Source organism: Cuculus canorus, chromosome 16 (assembly GCF_017976375.1).
Source record: "Cuculus canorus isolate bCucCan1 chromosome 16, bCucCan1.pri, whole genome shotgun sequence".
Taxonomy (NCBI): domain Eukaryota; kingdom Metazoa; phylum Chordata; class Aves; order Cuculiformes; family Cuculidae; genus Cuculus; species Cuculus canorus.
The window spans coordinates 2,199,475-2,223,216 of NC_071416.1; the positions used below are offsets into that span (position 1 = coordinate 2,199,475).

Genomic DNA, 23,742 nt, shown 5'->3' on the forward strand with positions numbered 1-23,742 from the left:
GTGCCAGTTTGTGTCCTGGGACTGCTCCTGGCTTTGCTGCTGCCTGGAGGCAGAGCCATGCTGGAAAGGCTGCAGAAATTGTGGCTGTTTCTGCTGACATCACCGTTTCTCAGCGTTTGCAGGGACATGAGAGGTCCCAGACTTAGGACAGTCCTCATGTACCATCTTTCCTGACTGCAGATGGATTTCTTCCCAAGAAAGGGAGCTGTCACCAAGATTTCATCTGCTCCTGCTGTTTACTGCCACCTGAAATCCACCTTGGCTTCTGATGGCCTTGTTATCTTCCCCTCTGCTTTGGAGGTTTCCCCCCTGCTCTCGAGGCCTTATGTTTATTACAAAGCTGATCCGTCAGGAGCAGGGAATGTTTCTCTCACGGAGGATCTGCAAGAGATGTTAGGGGCTGTTTTATTTTGCTGGGTCTTTGATGTCTTGCTGGTTGCTGGGATGTGTGAAGGATGGGAAGAGGGTTAATTAAGAACCTCAGGTTAAGAACATCCCCAAAGAAAGCACCCAGCCTGGTGCAGCCATGGACTACTGTGCATTCCTGCTTCTCCGGGTGGGAGCTGATGGAGCTGCAATGTGCGGTGCAAGGACCATCAAAATAGACTTGCAGGCCTTGGGACGGTTGGTGAGGGAGGTGTGGGGAAGACAATGGATGCCATATTCTTGGAAAGAGTTCTTTCCCCCTATGCACTGGGCTGGTGGGAGCTCCCTGCTGGAGCTGCGTAGGCATTTGCAGCTGTTTGGAGACCTGGGCTCTCGCCATGTGTTTGGGGTCTCCCTTCTGCTGAGCTGGCAGGCGCTGCACTGGATTGGGGGGAGCGCAGGCAGGCACTGCTCCTCTGGGGGGACCAGGCAGGCACTCAGCATCCCTGGGTGCCCTCTGCCTCGTGTCTGCCATCGTGTTCCGTAGCCCCGCCCCCCTCTCTGTGAGCTCTCTGCCCCGAGTGGTGTTGAGGCTCACCCGTTGCCCTGGGAACGAGGGCAGTAGCCCACTGGCAGTGAAGCTTGTGGGAGTGTGTCCCTGCATCCTCCAAGAAGTTGGTCCGAGTGGCGACTAGACTGCTCCAGGAGTGCTCGACACAGGTTGTCCAGCCTTGCCGCTTGCCCAAAAGAGGGGAAATAGCTCAGGGTTTTGCTTCCATGAATCTCAACCCTGCAGCTTTAACGTGTTCTGATTATGAAACAGGGTGGGGAGGGCTCCTGATCTTCACTAAGGAAGGGTGCCCCAGCCTGGAGACACGGATAGCCTTTGTGTCTGCCATGAATGGGAGTCTGGATTTTTGAAGTCCCATTTTTTCTTCTTCCAGGTGACTTGAGACATGGCCGCTGGCGAGATCCATTGGTCCATGGAGTCCACCAGAAGGGCTGATGGATTCCAGGGCAGAGTGGCAGCACCTCGTGGTCGGAAGCTGGTCAGAGCGGCAGAGAAACCTCTGGCTATAAGTACCTGCGGTGTCCAGGTAGGAGCTGTGTTCAGGCTGGGGACTTCCCCTGTGTCCCTCCTCTGCCCACCCCTCCCATTGTCCAGCAGTGCTATGAAGCCAGACACCAGCTCTCATCTCTGTGCTGCTGTGCTTCTGTTGGAGGTGGCTCTTGTCGGGCAGTGGGGTTTGGGATCTGCGCTGCTTCAGCACAAGTCCAGGGTCTTGCCTGAATATGCCACTGGAGCCAAATTAGATGAATGTCCTGGGAATTGTGCTGGAATAGCTGGAGCATGAGCGTGTGCTTCTATGCATCCTCTGTGGGTGGGCAGTAATATCTGCTGTCCTGATGGCACGCTGGCCAGTGCTGCTCTGGCCATACTGGCCCTCCAGGAGGCAGGCGTGTGGCTCCTGCCAACTCTCTCCAAAGCTCACTGGCTCAGTCCAGCAAAACTAAAGAAACAAATGCCTGAAGAGCAGAGATCCCCAAAGGTGTCACATTGGATCGTAAAGGACAAGCTAATGGGACAGAGGCGCTTGGTTAGAGCACATGTATTCCACTCTGTACTATTAATTTACTGTCATTAACTATTTCAGCAGGGATCTTAGGGGATTCCAGGATGATCCTAGGGGCTGTGATCACAAATTATTCATCAGTGGCACTTGCACAAGAAAAGCCTTTCTGAACCAATTTCTGTGTCTCTTGTGTTTCAGCCGACTCCCCCTGCCTTCAGGAAGGGGAATTCCCTCTCCATCGAGCAGAGTCTGGCTGGCACTTACGAGGTGAAGCTGCCCCGGATCACCCAGCTTGGAAGCAGGAGTGAAACCTGCCATGGAAAGGTAACCTTTTCCTGCCCTTTTCTCTGCTGTTTGATGAGAAACTTGCAGAGGATTCGTGCTTGTGCAGGCTTGCCTCCACCTCGTTCCAAGGCCTCAGTAACCATGTCCTGTTGTCCTGTCAAACTGCTGGGGACAGTGGATTCTTTCTGCGGGGGAAAAGAATCATAGAGTCACTAGGTTGGAAATTACCCACTGGATCATCGAGTCCAACCATTCCTATCAATCCCTAAACCATGCCCCTCAGCACCTCATCCACCTGTCCTTTAAACACCTCCAGGGAAGGTGAATCAACCTCTTCCATGGGCAGCCTGTTCCAGTGCCCAATGACTCTTCCCGTGAAAATTTTTTTCCTAATGTCCAGCCTGAACCTCCTTTGGTGCAGCTTGAGGCCATTCCCTCTTGTCCTGTCCCCTGTCACTTGGGAGAAGAGCCCAGCTCCCTCCTCTCCGCAACCTCCTTTCAGGTAGTTTTAGAGAGCAATAAGGTCTCCCCTCAACCTCCTCTTCTCCAGGCTAAACAACCCCAGCTCTCTCAGGTGCTCCTCGTAAGACTTGTTCTCCAGCCCCTTCCTCAGCTTCGTTGCTCTTCTCAACATACTTCTTGTGGTGAGGAGCCCAGAACTGAACACAGTATCTGAGGTGCGGCCTCACCAGCGCCGAGTACAGAGGGAGAATAACCTCCCTGGACCTGCTGGTCACACCATTTCTGATCCAAGCCAAGATGCCATTGGCCTTCTTGGCCACCTGGGCCACTGCTGGCTCATGTTCAGTCAGCTGTTAACCAACACCCCCAGGTCCTTCTCCTCCAGGCAGCTTTCTAGCCGGGCTTCTCCTGGTCTGTAGCTGCACAGGGTTGTTGTGCCCCAAGTGCAGGACCCGGCAGTTGGCCTTGTTAAACCTCCTGCCATTGGTCTCAGCCCATCGGTCCATCCTGTTCAGATCCCTTTGCAGAGCCTCCCTACCCTCCATTTTTCCCTGGTGAACGTTGAGGTCCAGGTCTGTACTGGGCCAATACACATAACCTCTGCTGAAGATGATGGGTCCTGCTGGAGTCAGCTCCCATCTTAGCTCCCGTGCCTAAAGCACAGTGCTGGGAGAAGGCTGGGGCAGGACACAGGGGCACAACCCTGTCAGTTTCCATCCTCCTGCTGAAACAGCCACCTCTTGCTCCGATGTGGTCACTGTCAAATGCCTGCAGTCCTGACTCTCTCAGCGGTGGCAGCTTTGGCCTCTGAAGGCTGTGGGCCCTGTGGTAATTCCTCAAGAGGAAACAAAACCAGTTGCATTAATAGTTTGTGTTGGAACAATAAGTAGGACCCTTCAAAGGGTGTTAGGTTGGTGGGCTGCAGGGTGCTGCCAGGCATGCAGGGGGTTCACCCTGGGCAGAGCGAGATGCACGTGCTCTACCTGGATCAGTGTGTTTAAAGCTGCTTTTCCCATGGGAGTGTAGTCCTTGGTAGGTGACTGAGGTGGGCTGTTGAGTGGAAAATTGCTGGCAACAGACCTGTAAGAAATGGGTTAAGGATTGCCCTGGACTGCACAGGAGGTTGTGAACGCATCAGACGAGTGCACAAGGAACTGGCAGCATGCTGCAGGCACCGGCTTCAGTGGGATCAGGATCTCTGTGGAGGAACAGGAGACCTGCCTGTGCCTTTAGAGGGGGAACAGCACAGCTGCAAATGGGGAGCCAAAGCAGGGAGGAATTTTCTCAGAGTAATGCCTTTGTCAACACTTGCTGTTAGTGTATGTTTTCAGATGTGCTTCTGCCGTGGTATTACAGAAAACAGCAGTCATAGACTACAATAAAGCTCCCATCTAAAGCTTGTGGAAAAAAGAGATGCCAAGCCTAAACTCACTGAAATTGCCCAATAGTGCTGTGAGGAGCTGAATCTAATCACCATCCAGCATTCACCTCACTTGTCGTTTTCCTTAACACGAATGCCTTTTTCCTTAACCGGCATCTCCTGGGTGCTGGTTTCAAGGCTGTGTATCAAAATAGATATTGGGGGCTATGCGGGACTTGGTGCCTTGGTCTCAGAGTAAAGATTATCCCAAAATTGTTTCCCATGGAGTTTCACGTAGGTTCTTGGGTTTCACTTGCTCCTTGAGTGCTCTGGAGCTGTGCGACCACATCAGCACAGGGCTCAGCCAGAAGTAAGGGCTCATGCCTTGCATGTTTGGAGAAGGAAACCTCTTGGAGAAACACCTCCCAGTGGAAGTTTTTAGCTTGAACCTGCTTCAGGTGGTCCAGAAACTGTTAATCAGCTCAGAACATGGGTGGGTGAGCTCCTGGTTCCCCAGAGTGTGCCATGCAGATATGCTCACCCGGGGACTGTACTGCACTGGAGGTCATGAATCTTCCTGCCAGCAGCTCAAATTCTCACTGCTCTGTGTTGTGTCTTCAGTCCTTAGCAGCTGACCGGGAGCAGAGCTTTCTCCAGCCTTTCCCATCGGAAGTTGTATTTCAGGACTTCGTTCCCTGTGAGGTCTATGAAAAGCTGCTGGTTCTGAGGAACAGTGACAAGGTAAGTGCTGGGATGTGGAGGTTTGGTGTTGTGCTGGAAGAGGAGAGTGATGCCATTCCCGTGCTGCACAGCACAGCGAGTTACCTGCTGCAGCACATACAGAATAAAAGGCATCACTACAAGCAGCGGAAACAGACTGACTTGGCAGAAGCAGTGGGAGGCCCTTAGGGGGCACTTTTGGGTCCTGCTTAAGCTTAATTCACTTCTGCTCAGGTTTTTCTAAGCCAATCTCCTTATTTCTGAGGTTCTCTCTGTTTTCCCGTGTTCCTCATTTTATTTTTCTTCAGCATGTTTTCATTCCCAGTAAGCCCACAGTGTCTGTGGTCTCCTTCTCTTTCTGCTCTGCCTGCGTGGCTCTGTAGCACAAGGCTTGACTGCCCCATTCACAGCTGGTCTTTTAGAATGGAATTTCTTCCTTGCCCCAGGATAACAAATACTGTTTAGCTTTCAGAGGTTGCTTTTCCCCTCTGGAGGCATGACTGTGTGGATGCAGGCAGGCACAAGCAAGCAGGTTCTTTGGGCTGGTTGATGACGTGATTGTGTCTATGTACTGCTGGTGTCTTCCCTGCTTGGCACTTCCTTCCCAGTGGGGCATTGCCTGGCTGCCTCTTCCCTAGAGCTCTTTGCCCAGGCAGAAGGGATCCAAGTCCGCTATTGTGTGGTCTGTACATTTCCAGAGTGAAAGATGCTTCGGAAGGGTGGCTGAGGAAGGATGTCACTGGGGTATGGCCAGGTGTCTTCTCCTCATATTTCCATGAGTAATAAATTATTTCATGTCTTTCCTGCAGGTTCCTCAGCTGGTGAAGGTCATCATGGAACGCTCACCGTATTTCAAGTTGTTGATCCCCAGTGGTGTGTACCGTAAGATACCACCTGGCCTGACTGCAACTTTCCGCATCCTTTTCACCCCTGAGGAGAACAAGGTGAGATTGGAGGCCCAAGTTGGTGCCTTCAATGGAAGCTGAACCTGTAGGGCTGGATCCGGAACAGGGCACCTGGTGTGGGTTTTAAGGAATTGTCCTGGTTTCAGCGGGTTGGGACTAGATCTAGAACAGGGGGAAACTCTTTCCCCATGGTGAAGATGATGCTCTCATAGGCTGAGACTCCTAAATGTTTCAGATTGTTTTTCTCCTTCAGCACTGGGACATTTCTGTAATGTCTGCTGGCTTCAGGGATGAGAGAGTCTGCTGCCTGTGGTGGGGTGGCCTCTGGAGGTGTTGGTTTCTAGTTTTTGTCCATTGCTGCATCTTTATAGGTTTGCTCCACTAATTATAAATGCAGACGTCTGTTTAAAAGTGACCTGTAATTTAGAGGACCCAAAGTGAGCCTGATCAGGGCGGGGACCACCGCCTTGAACCCTGGAGCCACTTTTATGTCCATAATGTTGGACTAAGCAGTGAGACAGCTGAAAACGGTGCCTCAAGCCGTCACTGGTTTTGCACACTGTTACATCCCACAGCCTGCTGCGAGCTCTGCTCCAAGCTGTGGCCAGGCAGAATGCCTGACATGGTGCTGCAGCCACTGCAGCAGGGACTGGCAGGCTGTGCTTTCCCTCCCTGCGGTTCCTTGAGCCTTCATGAGGGAAAGTGCACACGGGCAGTGCGCACACCAAGGAGGGGTGTTGATAAGATGTTTAGCCATCTCTCTACTCAGTGCTCTGGGTTTAATTGTTGTGGAAAATACTAAAGAAACAGATGCAGAGAGCTTTTCTCTTTCCCATCTGGCAGCCGCTTCCCTCCATCACCCTGGGCTGGAGCAGAGGTGGTGCTTTTTATACCCTCTGTTTCCAAGCCTTGCAGCTGTACTCTCCCCGAGCATACTTGCCTACCTGCGATCCAGCTGCAAGTCTAGGGGAGAGGGAGCGCTGTGCCTGTGACAGGGAGGCAGCCTGGCACAGACACTCTGAGCTCCAGGTGTCCTCAGCTCTGCAGGATGTTACTGTGCTGCCAGCGGCTTTGAGATGTCCACCTGGAAGAGCATGTGTAGGAATAAATAGGCAGGCACAATCTACAGGCAGGCACATCACCGAGAGCCTGAGGGCAGCAGTCTTGCTGTGCCTGTGTCTTCGTAAGCGTTATTGCAGTTGCTCTGTCCGCTGGCACCTATTCCACGCCAAACGTGTCGTGCTTTTGCTCAGAGGTTTGACCATCAGTGCTGTGGTCCTGGCATGTCTGATCCTCCGTGCTGTGATGTGAGGGGTCAATGCTGTTCTCTGGAAGCTCGTTAATACAGAAGGGTTTAGTACAGGGCATGGAAGGGAAGAAGCACCTCAGGGAAACAAAACCAGGCAGCATCCTGCTATCTCTTAGCATGGCTCTGTTGGAGGGATAACTTTGAGTCAGTAGATGTTTCTGCAGCAGTCCAGAGGTGCGAGATCTCTTTAGATGTACCTGTTGGCTCATCTTTCACTTGCTGTTTAGATTTGGTTTAACATCCACAAACAACATCCCTATGATTAACTTAGTTAGTATTTAGGGTAAAAATTATGCTGGCCTAGGGCAGTTCTCTGAGCAACCAAGTGACACAAGAGCTTAATCTCATCTGAGGAAGGCATTACCAAGTACACTGGTACCTTTAAAATATGATTTATTAATGATAAATAATGTTCATTTTTGGGGTGGGAGATGTAAATCGGTGCTCTTCCTTTTACTTCCCTCAAATACCTCTGTTTGCTGAAGTTTCTTATTCTCTTTACCTCCCCACTGATCTGAAGCTACTTGCATCCTCCTCTGCCTACCTGGCATCTGGAAGGGAGAGATAATAAAGAAATATGGCATGCCGAGAGCTGATAAGGCATGCAGCTTTCAGCTGGATTTACAAAGCCTTTGTTACAGTAGTGTGGCCAAAATAACAAAAGAAGCAAATAGCATTGTTCCTGTGCTGGTGCAGTCTGAGGAGCTGAGCAGTCCAGGGCATGAAGTACCCAGAGAATCGGTGCTTTAAGTTTGTGTGGGCTGCCCACGGCTTTTATTTTAGAGGATTTAGGCTGTAAAATGGAGTACAGAATTGCTTATTCAGAAATACCTGCTGAAAATGAAACACTCTCCTGAAATGTGATATTCAGTTATGTGGGTCTCGTGCTGCAGTTCCCTTCCTGGTATTTTGCCTTCTGAATATAAGAATCTGAAACCTTTCTGACATTTCCAGTGTGACTATTTGAATTGTCTAGAAAAAAAATGTCCTCCTTTATTCTTTCTGCACCTTGGATGTGACAGTGCCTGTTACTTCAGCCTTAAACCCCAGCCGAGCAGGCGGATGGTGGGTGCTGGGTGTTTGCCGTTGTGTTTGAGCAGTTATCGTGTCCAGCTTGTTCAGTATTTCACCAGGGACTGACCGTCAATTGTGCATGTGACAAAGTCTTTGAATGTGAGCCTGAGCATCCGCTTCCGAGCTTCAGTGATGTTGTTGCGCTGCTGGGACAGGAGCCAGTGCTGTGGCACAGCTGGGTTCTTAGTCATGCTTTTGATAGTCTGCAGTGGGGATTGAAGCAGGTTCTTTTTACTGCTGGAATCCCCTACATGGAATCAGTCTGGTTGGATGCCTCAGAATCAAAGCATCAGTTAGATTTGTCTGGTTCTGCCAGCTTGCTGTGAGAGCAGGTGGATCCATGGGGTTGTTTCTTCCTTGCAAGAGAACCACCCTGTGCAAGTCCTGCTGCTGGAATGAAAGGTCATTAAGGTAAAAGGTGCTGTTGTGCTATTGAGTGCTGTGGCTGCAGTCTTAGAAACAGTAGGTTTCCCTCTGCCATGGGGATGGTGCCAAATGGCTGATGCTGAGACTGTTTCTTTCCCCACAGGATTATTTCCACCAGCTCACCTGCATTGCAGGAAAGGAAAAGCTTATTGTGCCGATCCGAGCTATAGGTGCTCGACCTGTCCTGGACTTCCCTGACCAGCTGCACTTCTCCGTCTGTCCAGTCAACTACAGCACCGAGAAAACACTGCTCATTCGTAACGTCGGTAATCGGGAGGCCCACTACCGCATCAGCACTCAGAGGTAACGGAGCTTGTCTCTTCGGTGCAAAACGCTGTTGTATGATAATGTAGTTGGTGAACAGCTACAGAAAGTATCCAGAGCATCTGAGCTGCTGTGTTGCTGTGGCTGGAAATGGGCAGGACATTGGGTTCTGCTGTTCCTTACAGTGTTTTAAACAGGATGCAGCTCCTGACAAAACACTGCAAGCTCCAGTGAAGGTTTATACTGCAGTGACGCCTCCAACACAGCATCCAGCAAGGCTGATTCTGTTAGATTGAAAGGGAAAAGGTAGGAAGGTACCTTGGCTGCCTTTGGGCTGTCTGAGTTGCTGCATTGCAGTGACAGCTCTGTGAGCTCGGTTCAGGCAGACCAAACGCTGTGTTCAGAAGGGGGCAAGCTCTGGGATGGTGGAGGAGACATTTCAGAATGCGTCAGCAGCTGTGTCTGTGTTAGCAAGTGCAACCAGTGATGGGCGATCAAAGCAGTTGGTATTGAGGCCCTGAAAATAAGACCGTGTCATCCAGGAGCTTTATTTTGCAGTAGATTTGGTCTGGTCCCTGGGACCAAGTATTCTTAAGCAGAATGAGCTCCTAAGTGGAGATGAGCAGGCACTGGCTTTAAAACTGCACTGCAGCCCCAGAGAGGACTGCTAACGAGTGTGCAGGCAGAAGATGCAGCAAGTACATGGTGCACAGATTGAGGGCCTTTTTCCAGAGTTTTATCTCTACCAGATGTCCTGGAATGTGCTAGAATATGTTTGTAGCCAGCTTGCAACCTCCTGGCCGTCAGCACGTTCTGAAATGCTTACAAACCATTGCCAGGCAAACCACGGACCCCATTGTCTGGGGGCCATGCACACAAGTTCTTCCTATGGTGCCCCCATCAAATGCCTGGCGTGAGTTGTGTTGTAGGCAGCCCGCTTTGCTCCTTTTGGCCTCAGAAGGCCGTCACCAGTTTTCCAGTTTGCAGATCTGGAGACGATAATGCTTCGCTGACACCACGTCTGCAAGGAAACCAGTTCAGTTGGCTGGTAGTGAGTAGAGAGTTGCTTGGTCCCAGAGGTCTTGTAGTATGAGCTGAGGTCGGGGCTGCAGCAAAGACCCGCTGTCTGCTGGGGCCAGCTGAGTGACCTCAGTTTCTTTCCCAGGAAAAGAGGGCTCAAAAGAGGACCTGACTTTTCTCCCATGAACCGTGAGGGTGCAAGAGAAGCTTCCCCCAGAGCCCAACAAGGCTGTTGAAGCAGGCTTCTCGGATGCTCTTTGAGTAGGCTGCTGCTTTTCACTGTTGGAAATACATAGGCAGGAACTTGTAAATCACTCTACAGGTGTCCTCCAGGTTTTCCAGATCTCGTTGTCACCACCAAAATAAATAGCCAGGAAATGTCTGGCAATGTGCTTATCAGCTACTGACTGATGCAGCATGTGGTGAATCTTGCTTGACAGACATTGGAAGAGTTTCTGAACTGCTTTGTATTTCAGTCCTGCTTTGCCTTAACGAAATTAAAATATGCCTTAATGAAATTAAAATTTGAAATTTCAAACAAAAGGTTTAAATAAGCAGCATTTTATTCTAATTAGGTTCCTTTCATTCAGCTTTCTGTTTGAATACTCTGAAGTTTCTGTGTTTCTGCTCCCTGAGCCAAGCAAACAGTTCCCGAGCTTGGATAACAGCCCCGAGTCCCAGAGTGTGTTGCTTGGGAATACAGAGAAATAACCGTTAAACTCGCCTCGATAGGCTCCTGGTAATGGTGCTTCATTTAGCTCAGATTTAATCATTCAGGCTGTAAATTGGATTCTCCTTTTATCTCTCGTATCCGTGATGTGGTGTCTCTCTAATCTGCATCGCACTCCTTCAGATTTTTGTGATCGTTCCTTGCTCAGAGCAGCTTCCATTGCAATGCTGATAAAACTGTCCCATTCTTAGGCTCAACTGGGCTGTTTTCAAGGTAAAAAATGAATGCTGCAAATTAAACTGCAATTATTCTCTGGTCTTCAAGGAAAGCAGTCAGAGTCAAGTTGCGTGTGCAAACAGCTCTCAGCACTTCTGTGCTCTTCAAAAACCATTCCTGATCATATTGCTTGCGGGCGGGCTCTTGAGCCTCACTGCAGAGAGCTGGATGGAGAGTATGGGAAAATGAGGTTGTTTTACACCGTAGGATCTTCTGAAAGGCTGGACCCCTTCAGAAAGGAGGGTCAATAGCTTGGTTTCTGATTCTGGATGTTGCGGGTTTCTGAGGACTGTGGTTTGATTGCTCCTTTCTTGCACAGTTGAGCTGAAGTGAACTGGGCTGCAAAAGGCATATAGTCCCCAAGTCTCCCACAACAGTGCTGATATCTCTCTTTGTGTTGCAGCCCTTTCTCTGTTAGTCCCTCCGCTGGGAACCTTAGGGTTGGTGAAGCCACACAAGTAACGGTGGAGTTTCACCCAGTGAAGACGGGGGATCATTCCGGGTCCCTGATAGTTCACTATGACACAGGTAAGTGCCGAGCATTGCTGCACCCTCTCAGTGTCCTTTGACAGAGCCTCTGTCCTTTGAAACAGAGCCCTTTCTAAACAGGATAATGTTAAGCTTGCTTTGCAAACCGCTCCTAAAGCTTTTTCTTTCAAAACCTCTGCATGTTTCAGTGCCACAAAGAAGCAGATGAGAGGCAAAAGCTGCGTCCTCCTGTGTGTGCTGTGTCACTGTGTGTTGGCCCATCCTTGGGGATCTTGGTTATTTTTAAATGAACCAGGGATTAAGAAGGAGAGCAGGGAATAACAGAGGCATTATCTCTCTAACTTTGAAATGCAAATAATAAAAGGCTGCTGAAATAAATTGCTAAAGTGAAACAGAAACATTTAATCAATCAGTCTTAAAAGCAGCTGCTTCTTGCAGGCGTAGAGCAGGGCACCAGGCAATGTCACCCAGCCTTGCGTGGCTGCTTTGTCCCGCACTAAGTCAGTCTCCTTGTGACTCGCTTACAAAAAGCAGCTGCGTTGCTCTTTCAGAGCTACCAACAGACTGCTTATTATGAAAGAGCAAATGAGCCATTTGGGAGGTACTTTCCATGCTTTGCTCTATATCTGTGCTGTTCTAGACTACTATCATTGCCGTTCATCGCCTGAACATCAGGTGATGGTAGCAGAAAGGGTTTCTGAAGCCTGCATGCCAAGCACACCTTCTGATATGGAAAAGGGGCTGCACTCAGGAATGCCTGAAGGTCTGGTCATGGCTTGGCCCTTCCCAGGCAGCTTTTAGTGCACCCCATGTGGTTGTAGGAGAATAACTTCATGGAGTTAGGTCTCATTTAAATCAAGTCAGTATTCATAAAGCTTAGATATTCTTGCACTTCTCAAGTGTGATGCCCAGGCTGGCACAACAAACCCAGTGTGCAGTCATAGCATTCACTGTAACCTGACAGCATTGCACAATCTCAGCATGGGAGGGTGAGCTTTGCTCAGGGACACCAGGTTAAGGAGATGTGTGACAGCTTCCCTGACCTGTGGCAAAAAAACCCACCAGTCCCATAGCACCCAGCAACAGTAACACGTGTGGCAGATGCTCCGTGCAAGTAAAGGAAGCTACTAGAGACAGGTGCTGCGAGAGAGATGCAGGGAATTGTGGAAGGAAAGCTCTCTGCTCAGAGATCCCTAAAGCCTGCCTCCCATTAGATTCCTGTCCCCAAGAAGCACCTACAGTGGTATTGTGGGTGATCTTCAAGGTGGAAGGCCAGATTCTGTGCTTGTTTGTGCGTGCCTGCTGTGTCCACGCAGCCCTGTGACAAGGTTCTACACTGCGCTTCTAGTTCTACAATGTGCTTCTGTTGTGGGTGCTGAAAGTCCTCTGTGCCAGTTCTTGTCATTGGTCACTGCATCCCTGGGGATCCCTTTGTCAGCACAGGGAAATTCAGTAATTAGCAGAACCTCACTGAACTTGTGCTTGGCTGACCCTGTATACTCAGATGCTTTTGCTGCTGTTGGTCGTAAGTGTAATTATGCAGATAATTTTCTTTCAGCGGCCCTGCAGGGCTGTAATGCAGAAGCAAAAGGCTGGGGCCATGGCTATGCTGGCAGCAAATGGAGATGACAGTAGCAGGAGTGAAACAATTACTCATGACAGATGGATGGGTAGGAGCAATAACAGCCTTCTGAGCGAAGAGCTCTGCTCTCCGTGTATTCTCAGCAAGAAAGTAGCAGGGCCTGTCCCTCTTCTGCTGCTTTTATAGAAGGGATGAGAGCAAGGCAGAGTCTTCCAATAGGCTGGGCAAACAAAATGAATCTTGCTTTCCGTGCTGCCCAGATATTCCAAATTTGAATGTCATGCACTCCTAGAAATCTATAAAATCTAAATTCAGCAAAGAAGGTGCGGCAGGGATAAAGTAAAAATACCCCCCAGTGAAGACAAAATGAGTGGGGCACAGTTCTCTTTTATTCAGTCTGATCCATCTGCCTACCAGCTTCCTACTCTTCAGAGCAGTAGTTGGTGAAGGAAGGTACCGGCTGTTGAGCACTAAGAAAGTGTTCTTCATAAAACCCCAAATCTGTTTGGAAGTCTTGTTCAAGGGTTTGCTCATCCATTCATGGAGCTTTACTTTCAGGCAAACCAGAATTCTTTATATTTAATAACAGTTTAGCCTGCTTTGAAAACTATTCCCTCTTGCAGCAGAATGATCATGTAGCATTAGAAGAATTCAGAAAGGTGTTATAGCTCTTCTGTAAATTCCCCTTTAAAATGTTTTTCCTTCAGAATAGGACCAGAAAGAATAGAATCATAGAATGGTAGAATGGTAGAATGGTAGAATCCTAGAATAGTTTGGGTTGGAAGGGACCTTAAAGATCATCTAGTTCCAACCCCCCTGCCATGGGCAGGGCCACCCTACTAGATCAGGCTGCCCAAAGCCTCAAGCTTCAAGACAGTAAAAAGTTGTGATGTGCTAACAACCCTGCATCCATAGCCATGCAGATGGATGCTGGAATAAAGCACAGTGCTGTTTCTGCTGTGTCAGAGCATCATTCAGGAGCGCACAACCCAAACCAGCTGCTCCACCTCTGTATCAAAAGTCTGGCTTTTAACTTCAAGTTCTGGCATTGCTTCATTTGGGTTGCAAAGCGCGCTGTGCCCTGCCATCTGCAGGGAAGTTCTCAGGAGCACCTAAGGATGAGAGAGCTGGCAGCGTGTGATAGGATCGTGTTGTGTAAATAATGATAGGGCAGAGAGGTTCAAATTCAGTAAAGGGGCTTCCACAAGAACCAAGCATCCCAAACACCACCCCATGGATATTGCCCTGTCAAGTGGTTCTAAATCACGGTTACAGTACGGAGATGTTTTTTAAACTTAACCAACCAAGAATCTAAACTGTGACACACATCTATCTTGGTTCCCGAGACATGAAGTCTGCAGCTGCCCTTGGCCAGCCCTGACAGCTCCGTTTTCTGTGTGAGCTCATCTGCCTGGGGAACAGATCTGTGGCTTCCCCTGCCTCACGGGCAGCTGTGCGCGCTCTGCTGTACCGAGTGGTTTGTGGGTTTAGGTATTCAGTATGTCAGATGCTTCTCTCTGTGGCTGAAGGTACTCTGGAAAACCCTCCAGCCTTCAAAAGAGCCCTCAAAGCCTGAAGGTAGAGGCATAAGGATGGCTGCATTCCCAGCTCCTCTCCAGGAGAGCAGCCACAGCGATGCTCAGCAAAACGTGTGGAAACAGGCAGTGCGTCTCCTTTTCCTCCCCCGGAGTTAGCAGTTTTCTGTGATGGGGGCTTTAGTCTCATGTTTATTTCATAGTTTCTCATGGGTTTATCTTCAAAGGGTTTGTCTGGTTGCTCTCTGGATTTACAGCTGTCAGCCTCTACAGCTTCCTGTGGCAAAAAGTTCCAAAGGAAGGAATATTCCCTGGAAAAGTAGTACGGCTTTTGTGTAATTTCTGACTAATAACATTATTTCAGGCCCTCGAGTTCCTTTTTTATGACAAATCAGGACAATTTTTTCCTTCTTCACATTTTCCAGGCCATTCCTGCTTTCACAAACCTCTCCCATCTATCTTCCATATGATTTCTTGGTTCAGGAATCTTATTCAGTCTTCACATAGAAGCTGCTCCATACTTTTAGTTGTACTTCCTGCCCTTCTCTATTTAATTTCAAAGACTTCAGCTTGTTTTGCGAGGTCAGAACTGTACCCAAGGTTTCAAGACCCACGTGGCCATAGATTTAGACAGGGAGGTGATGACAGCTTTCGTGGTGTTTTATTTTGTAGTTGTTCCTAGCATTGTTTGTAGTCCAGAACATTGTAGAGCATTAGGGTGAATGCTGACTGGAGTGGGATTCCTCAGTCACCTGAATTATCTCAATCCAGAATTCATTGTGACCTGAGTGGGATAGCAACCTACAGGCCACCTGGGGACATCTGAAAAATCTCACTGCCAGCAGTGTCAGCTTGGGGATAAATTTCTACAAACACACCCAGAAATAAGGTGCTTTAGGTTGTGTCCAGGACATCCTCATGCTGTCCACCCACAGCCATAGGGATATGATAAATGTATTGATCTGTGGAGATGTTAGACTGCCAAAGAGCCGTAACGCTTCCTTCTGCGAATGGTGGTTATCCCTGTTGTAGTATCAGCAAGTGGGGTGAGCAAAGACTCTCCTGTGCTTTGTTTCAGGTGAAGATACCCACACAAGCCTTTATGGAGCGGCTGTAGATGTCAACATCAGGCTGGAGAGGAGGTCCTTGACAATTGAGAAGACTTACCTCACTCTGGAAAACCGCGGCACTGTGGTCATCCACAATCGGAGTGGAATCACTGCCCACTTCCAGTGGAAGGCTTTTGTTACTCAGGAAGAGGAGGATAAGCGGAAGCTGAGGTTTGTTTGGAAGACTCCTTTCAGTTGGATATTGTGTGCAAGGATAAAAGTAACGTGTGGCCTCATAGGGTTGTCGGTGCTCTGGAATGTTTTAGGGCAAGTAAAGCATCCACGGTGTGAGGGGATGTCACTGACCTTCAGGGTAACGGAGCTCAGCACTTCCCATTCCAGTCCCACCCGAGCTCCAGCTGAGGATGCTGTTTTGGGGCAAAAGTGTGATTACAGTGACTTGGTAGCAAATTTGATTTTTTTGTGGGAGCAGAGGACCACTGAGGTCCAGAGATCCCTGGGCTACAGAGGGTCCACAAGGCTGAGGAAGCATCAGTATTTGTTACCTGGGACTTTAACGTAGCTGCAGGGAACAACTGTTGTGATGATAAGTGCGGATGCTTCCATTCCAGCTTTGATAAGGCGGCAACTACTTTCCAGGCAGGGTGCAGGGCAGAGTGCTTTGGCCCAGAAAGCTGAGGCCATCCTGCTGTGGGATGTTGGATTGTATTCCACTGTCCTGGTTTCCAGCAGAATGATGTGTTTCTGCCCTTCCTTGGAGCCTGAGGAGAGTTTGGAGGTGGAGGGTTCTGTGGGGAAGGTAGGACAGCACAGGACTGGGAAGTGCATTTGGGCTTCAGCAGTCTATGTACTTGTGGTGATGAGAGATCATAGAATCATAGAATCCTAGAATCATAGAATAGTTTGGGTTGGAAGAGACCTTAAAGGTCATCTAGTTCCAACCCCTCTGCCATGGGCAGAGACATCCCACTAAATCAGGCTGCCCAACGCCCCACCCAGCCTGGCCCTGAACACCTCCAGGGGTGGGGCAGCCACAACTTCCCTTGGCAATCTGTTCCAGTGTCTCACCACTGTCATGGTAAAGAAATTCTTCCTAACATCTAGTCTACATCTGCCCCTCTCCAGTTCTTATTCCCCCTCATCCTATCCCCAGAAGCCTTTATGAATAGTCCCTCTCCAGCTTTCTTGTAGGCCCCCCTCAGGTACTGGAAGGTCACTATATGATCTCCTCAGAGCCTTCTCTTCTCCTGTCCTCATATGGAAGGTGCTCCAGCCCTCCAATCATTTTTTTAGCCCTCCTCTGGACCCATTCCAACAGCTCCATATCCTACTTACATTGAGGATTCCAGAACTGGACACAGTAATCCAGATGAGGTTTCACAAGAGAGGAATAGAAGGGCAGAATGCCCTCCTTTGCTCTGCTGGCCACGCTTCTTTTGATGTAGCCCAGGATATGACTGGCCTTCTGGGCTGCAAGCACACATTGCCGGCTTGTGTCGAGCTTCTCATCGACCAACACCCCCAAGTCCTTCTCTGCAGGGCTCCTCTCAGTCACTTCATCTCCCATCATGTACTGAAATCGGGGATTGCCCTGACCCAGGTGTCTTAAGAGAAAATCTCATGACCTTCTCTCGATACCTCCCTGGACCGTTCGTTTTGCCAGTTTGTGTCCTGGACACTGACCAGGAGGTTTTGTTCTTCCTTACTTGCAATCTTAGGGGTGGCCATAGCTCCAGGGCCACTCTCCTGCTCTCAGAGAAGCTTTTGAGGTCTTGGAGCAGGGAAGACTTCTTTGTGGATGGAGGCAGTGTGAGACCCTGCACTGGGATGTGACCCAAAATGACCTGGATAGTTAGAAGGTCTACCCAGGGATTTGCTCCATCTCCCTCCTGCAAGGCTTTTTGGGATTTCAAGATGGAATTATTGCCTGTTGATGGAGGTTGAGTTGGAAGTTGCTTATCTCAGTGGCTGGAATCCTTCCTCATGCATAGCACTGCAGGTCAGCCCTAAAGAAGCATTTCCCGTTGCACCCTGCCGGAGTGAGCCAATGTGAGGATTTTTGGTGCTGGTGACAGCATTTGGCCGCAGCTCTGTCTGCGTGCAGCTTGCAATGTCCACGACTGTAGTACCTTTCTAACTGCATTTGAATTTAGCTGGGTGGTGATTGCTGTCTTGTGCGTAGTGCATCTGCTGCACATGGAGCTTTCCGTTCATCCCCCAGAGTTGTCCCCTGCTGGTTCTCCATGGCCAGGGGACTGGAGAGGGAAGGGAGGACAGCAGTGATTCAGCTGGGAAGCAGCTGCTGTGCAGCAGTGCTCCCTTCTCCTCTTGATTGTGATCTATGAATATTAAAATTATTTCTGCTATGACTGCCAAGTACAGGAGAGATCAGCTGTGTCAAAGCTTTGCAGAGGAGGCCAAAAAGGAAAAAGGGAAGGTGTTTCAAGGCTAGGCTTAAACGACCTTTCAGCCAAGTTGCTCTCTCAAGGGCTGTTTGCCTGCAGAAAACCTCTTCTTCGCTTCTAAGTGTGAAGTAAAACTTCCTGCCTTGCCAGAGGACAGCAAGTGGCAGTCAGATCTCTTTGAAAGCCCGTGGTGCAGGGTCAGCCCCTTGCTGAGCTGCTGCTGTTCCTACTCGAGTGCATTGCTACCCGTGTGGTTACACGATGGTCTCTGCAAAGAAGTTGCTCATTAAATTATCTGCTTGGTTTGTCTCTCCCCACAGGCTGTGCCAGAGGCTGCGGAGCAGGGAGGATGACATGTTGGATTGTTTTCTCAAGGAGTGCTTGGAGTTCTCCAGTCTCCGAGAATGCCGTCCTCTTCTCTCCAGCAACGACCGGAACCAGAGTGCAAAAGGGCAAGGAGACCGCACGCTTTTCTCCAGTGATATTTTCACCATTGATCCAGTGGTAAGCGATGCCTTAGAACTTCCCTTCCTTCTCCTCTTCCCGTCTTCCCTAATGAGGTCATTTGGCAGATCCCGCATTAGCTGATGGAATGTGCCGAGAAAGACTTCAGGAGAGCTTGTTACAAAAAGCATTTCTGAACTATTGGCTCTTGGCAGGTGGTGAGAGCTGCCTAAAGCCAAAGTCTGCTGCAAAGGCTATAAATTAAGACCACTTAAGTGTCCTTACTGTATTTAGAGGTATCAGTTGCTGTGCAGAAGGCCACGCCTTATACGTCGTGTATGGGTGTTCGAGCACTTTTAGTTCACATGTTGACCTGAAAAATGAGATGGTCAGTGGAAATGAAGCCAAATTCAAGCCAGGTGTAATCATGGAAATACCACTCACTTCATGCAACCTGGACAAAAGCCTGGCAGGTTCCAATGGACTTTTTGAGTTCTATTGCACATAGGTACAGAAAATAGTTTGCTTTTCTGTTTACACAAGCAAAGCCCCATGTCCTTCATTCAAGCAGAGCCCTGATTCTGAGTATTTGCGTGGTCTGAGAGGAAGAATGCCTGCTGCCTAGCAGTACAAAATCCCTCCTTATCTTGAAGTAGATGCTAGAATAATCATAACCTCTTCTTCCTTTTAAAATAGGTGAAATGGGGTTTCTTTTCCCCCTTTTGGCAGGGGATCATGTTTTCTTTGGTCGTCCTTGTAAGGCTGAGAGCCACCTATGTCAGCATAATGGTAGTTTCATGCCACTGTAGCTGACAGCAGCATGATGTGATCATGGGAGCGGCAGGAATCTTGTAGAACGTGGGAGTTGTTCAGCTGAGCACTAAGAGCATCCTGTAGCGTGTCAGAGCTGGTTCTGGAGAGTGTCCCAGGGGTCCTGCTTCATTACAGTCAGACTATGTGTCCACAAGTTGTTTAACCTGCTCATGAGCTCCTGAAGTGCACTGAGGCGCAGTCCCACAGCACCGAGTCCTGGTACTCCATGTCATGATGGCCTTGCAGCACCCCTGTGGCACCCAAAGGCTCTGATATCCAGCACGCTGACTGTGGGTTGCAGGCTGATCCTCCAGTTTTCTTTCTAAAGCAAGTGTGTTGTCGTGTCATAAGGCTTCATCTTCATCCAGTTACTTCCTGGATCGAAACATGAAGTATGTTTGATCTGGCGAATGTGTTTGCTCTAGGTTTTGAGAGGGATCCAGGTGACTTTATGCTTTCAGGCTTCTCTTTTCTTCATGTTGTGGTCATTGTTGGTGTTGGCAACGGTTTCTTCTACCTGTTCTTCCCTCTCTTCAGTCGACTCGGAGCAGACTGTGCCTTAGGGAATTATTTGCAGCTGCAGCCCAATAACACCCTGTGTCAGAGCTCGGTGGTTTCTGTGCGGATGGCCCTCTGAGCTGTCAGCGCTGAATCAATGGAGAGAGTTACAGTCATTTAATATTTATGCTGCAGGAGTGCTGGAGGCTCCCATCAGTTCAAGACTTCTGAAGAAGGCACTGAGGTTGCCCAGCAGCAAGCAGAGTCAAAGCCTCACTTGGAGGGCAGAAAAATAGGACTATTGTTTTTGTTTCCTTCTGAATTCCTCATTCCTGGTACAGGAGCATTACAGTTGCCAGAGGTGCATATATTGATGTCAACAATGCATAAAGAGACATTTGTAAGGCCAGGGCTTGAGGGGATACAAGCAGTGCCTTTATTTAAAGCGGTTGCAAGAAGTGAGTGAGAGCCTTTACAAGGCAGGGCTGTCTCTGAAACTGCGCAGCAAGGCTCTGCAGGCCTGAACACCAGTGCTGGGATGCAGTGTGGGAGAGAAGCAGAGGGAGAAGAGCTTGAGGAAGCAGAAGACAACTGCAAACAGACTGCTAGCATGGTGCAAACTTAAAACCCTGAGCAAGAGTATGTCAAGGAAAAGAGCTTTCTTGTTGAAAGAGGTGTGGAAGTGTAAGCAAACGCCATCTCTTCTTGTTTGAGCATATGTTCATGGGAACAGGAACGTGTGCGCCTTGCAGAGAGAAACAAGGTGCATGAGACACTCTACTCCTTTCTCAGGTCATCTGTCAGCTGGAAGAGCCTGTGTGCTGGCTGACTGCTCCTGGCACAGGGCAGAAGCAGCCATGGGTGGGAAGGAGCCTGTTCTCCATTGATCCGCAGCAGGAGGGCTTGTTCTGCTGGGTGCCAATTGCTGTGGCTCACTTGGGTACATTGTGCACTTCTGAATACATGCAAGAAAAGGGTGGAAGAGGCAGCACCTTTGTAACTGAGAGTGGAAAAATCCATTAGATTTGCTAATTTTTTTCTGATCTGATTTCTGGGACTGAAAAGAAGAAATGTAACATTTGAAGATAAATGATCTGCTGTCTGCTTCTGTTTTAGGAAGGAGATGTCTTGCCAAATTCTTCAGTTGTAATTAATGTGATCTTTAAACCCCAAGAAGCCAGAGTCTACAAACAAATGGTCTACTGTGACATCTCAGGTATGGCTCCTTGGTCTCCTCTCAGGCACAGGGAAGGCGAGGCACGAGCAGTCTTCCAGCCCACTCTGCTCACGTGTAATTGCTAGGAAGGGTCAGTGGCCAGCAGGGCCGTGCTGGCATGTGCCCACCGTCCCTGCAGTTTCCAAGTAGCCCTCAGGATACCTGGAGATCCCTCAGGATACCTTGAGAACTCATCTGGATTACTGTGTCCAGTTCTGGAATCCGCAGTGTAAGAAGGATATGGAGCTGTTGGAACGGGTCCAGAGGAGGGCTACAAAGATGGTTGGAGGGCTGGAGCACCTTCCCTGTGAGGACAGGCTGAGAGAGTTGGGCTTGTTCAGCCTGGAGAAGGATCTGAGGAGATCTTATAGCAACCTTCCAGTACCTGAAGGGGCTACAGGAAAGCTGGAGAGGGGCTTCTCGTAAAGGCTTGTGGGGATAGGACCAGGGGGAGCAGGTATAAACTGGAGAGGGGCAGATTTAGACTAGACATTAGGAAGAATTTCTTTACCATGAGAGTGGTGAGACACTGGATCAGGTTGCCAAGGGAAGTTGTGGCTGCCCCATCCCTGGAGGTGTTCAAGGCCAGGTTGGATGGGGCGTTGGGCAGCCTGATTTAGTGGGATGTCCCTGCCCATGGCAGAGGGGTTGGAACTAGATGACCTTTAAGGTCTCTTCCAACCTAAACTATTCTATGATTCTAGGATGTGTGGCTACAAGTTTGGATCTCAGATCTCAGAACAGTCAATGCATGGGTTTGCCAACATTTGCTCTTGAGAAATACATAAGCTCAAAATGAACTTTCTTATTTATTCATGCAAATAAAGCTGTGTCTCTTGTGTGCTGGAAGGAAGCACGCAGTGCAGGGCACAGACACTTAAAATTGATTTTTGGGTTTGTCTGCACACAGAACTGTATTGAGTTACAGTTTGTGAAACCCCTTTCTAAGCCACTTTTGCAGGGAGATGCTAAATCCGGAATGATAATTTGTCCCTTACCTTGTTGAGTAAGGGTTGACCTGCATTGTGTAAAAGTGTTTGTTGGTGTGGTCAGATGAGAATCACATTCAAAGCCAGTCATTAAACACAGGGAAGGGTGTCAGAAAGCAGAAGTGAAGAACCTCAGCAACAAGGTCCTGTGCTGTTGGGCCACCTACACCCCTCTTTATTTGAAAGGAAGGCAGCAATGCCTGAGTGTGACCGCTGCAGGATGTGCCAGGGCATTATTCCTACTGAGATTTAAATTCTTGTTCTACAGTACCTGAGGGAAGAGAAGGGTCCTGCATCTTCCCCTGGAGCATCTAGAGCTGGTCCCTTCCGGCCTGGAGTTGGGGACTAGCATGGAGGCAGCTTGGAAAATCCAGGATAACAGAAGGAATTGTTGCACTGAAACAGAAGTCTCTCTCTCCCCAGGCCGTGAAACCAGGCTGCCCCTGCGCATCAAAGGGGAAGGCATAGGGCCCCAGCTCTGCTCTGACTTGGACCAGCTGGACATCGGGAAGGTCTCTGTTGAATCAGCGCAGACTTATGAGGTGAGCAGTAGGGGTTCACAGGGGCTAGGATGGATCCTGATGGCTCCCTGGACAGCTGGGAGCCCCATGGACCTGCAGGATTTCTGGCAACTCAGGCAGTTGTAAGCAGAGAACAGTGACATAACAGTGAAGTCTGAGAGGTTTCACAGCGTGTGGATGATTTTTTCGGGGTTCTGAAAGATGCGTATGTTGTTTGTGAAGCCCTGGTCCCTGCCTTTGGGCAACCTCCCTTTGAGGTCAGCTGGGAGGCTTCCTGGAAAAAAAGCCTCTTTGACACACGAAAGCAACACTGCGTTAAAAAGACACTTCAGCTTTGGAACACCTCTGGCTCTAAAGAGAGCAAAGCATTTCAGGAAAAAAACTTTCTCCATATTTGCCTATTTCTCCACCCCCGCCTTGCCCTGGTGTTGAGTCTTCTGAAAAAAAATAAGATGGAGCAATGGAAAGAGGTAGAAAATGGGGCAATACATCATGCCAGATGCTTTTAAAAGCTTGACTGTGGCCGGGAAGGAGTTTTCACACATTAAGGTGTTTTCAAATCAAAATATTGTGCTCTGTGTGCATTTTTAATGCTGCTACTTTACTAATTCTCTCCATCAATTTATTCTTTTCATTACTTGAGAAAGTGTGAGTAAGTAGGTGATGCTATCAGTGCTGCACTAAGCAGCGAGACCGGAGCTAAACCTCAGCTCAGCATAGGATCCCTGATTGCAATTTGTAACTAAGGTGTAAAAAATGTGAGAGGAGTGAGCAGTTTGCAATTCACTGTTTCAGAGAGGGAGTACAGGAATCTTTTCAACAGCAGCTTAAAGAAGCTTAAAGAATAAGGGACACCTCTCTACTTCTGTCTCAACTTTTCTGACAGATTTTGCAAGGACAAAAATTAGGCCACAGGAATCCAAAGCAGAGATATCCACCAGTAGGAATGGCAGGGTTTCCCCTGCAACAACTGGTAGTGTTACAGCTCTGCTTTGGGTGGGTTTGTTGGTGCCTGGCAGCACGCAGGCAGGTGTAGGCATTTCTTGCCTGACATGAAAAGAGCTGAGTCTCAAACAACGCTGCGGGATTGTGTCACTTGTTCGAGGCAGCTGATCTCCCCAGCGTTTGACAAAACGGGCTTGGTTCTGAATTCATGGTTTATTCTCTTCATGGTAAATTCACAAGCAGTGGCTGTGAGTATTTAGGGAAAAGAAAATCTTTGGAGTAGATGGAGCAGCTCTGCACCTCCCACTCCTCCTTTCCTGATGTGTCTGTTTGAGCAAAGACTGAGAAACCGCCACACTGAAGGAAAAAGAAAAGGAACCTGATGTCCTGCAGCAGAGCCAGAGAGCGGCCCTGAGGTGTCTGCTATAGGCAGTGAACTCGTCAGCTGCAGTGGAAGCTGAATACGTTCTGCCCTTGGCAGGACCCGACTCACCTGCAGCAGAAGCTGCTGTGGATGAGTCGCT

General features: G+C 49.1%; 1 protein-coding gene across 1 annotated transcript in view; it reads left to right on the top strand.

Annotated features, from left to right (window-relative positions):
- The first annotated feature begins 1,322 nt into the window (after positions 1-1,322).
- The window catches only part of LOC128853846 (hydrocephalus-inducing protein homolog), a 36,505-nt gene continuing 14,085 nt past the window's right edge, over positions 1,323-23,742 (top strand). The window contains exons 1-10 of the mRNA XM_054081836.1: positions 1,323-1,463; positions 2,139-2,264; positions 4,669-4,788; positions 5,577-5,711; positions 8,585-8,784; positions 11,115-11,239; positions 15,396-15,597; positions 18,113-18,296; positions 20,664-20,763; positions 22,176-22,294. Of these exons, the coding sequence (XP_053937811.1) occupies positions 1,323-1,463; positions 2,139-2,264; positions 4,669-4,788; positions 5,577-5,711; positions 8,585-8,784; positions 11,115-11,239; positions 15,396-15,597; positions 18,113-18,296; positions 20,664-20,763; positions 22,176-22,294 (1,452 nt within the window). The remainder of the gene's footprint in view (positions 1,464-2,138; positions 2,265-4,668; positions 4,789-5,576; positions 5,712-8,584; positions 8,785-11,114; positions 11,240-15,395; positions 15,598-18,112; positions 18,297-20,663; positions 20,764-22,175; positions 22,295-23,742) is intronic.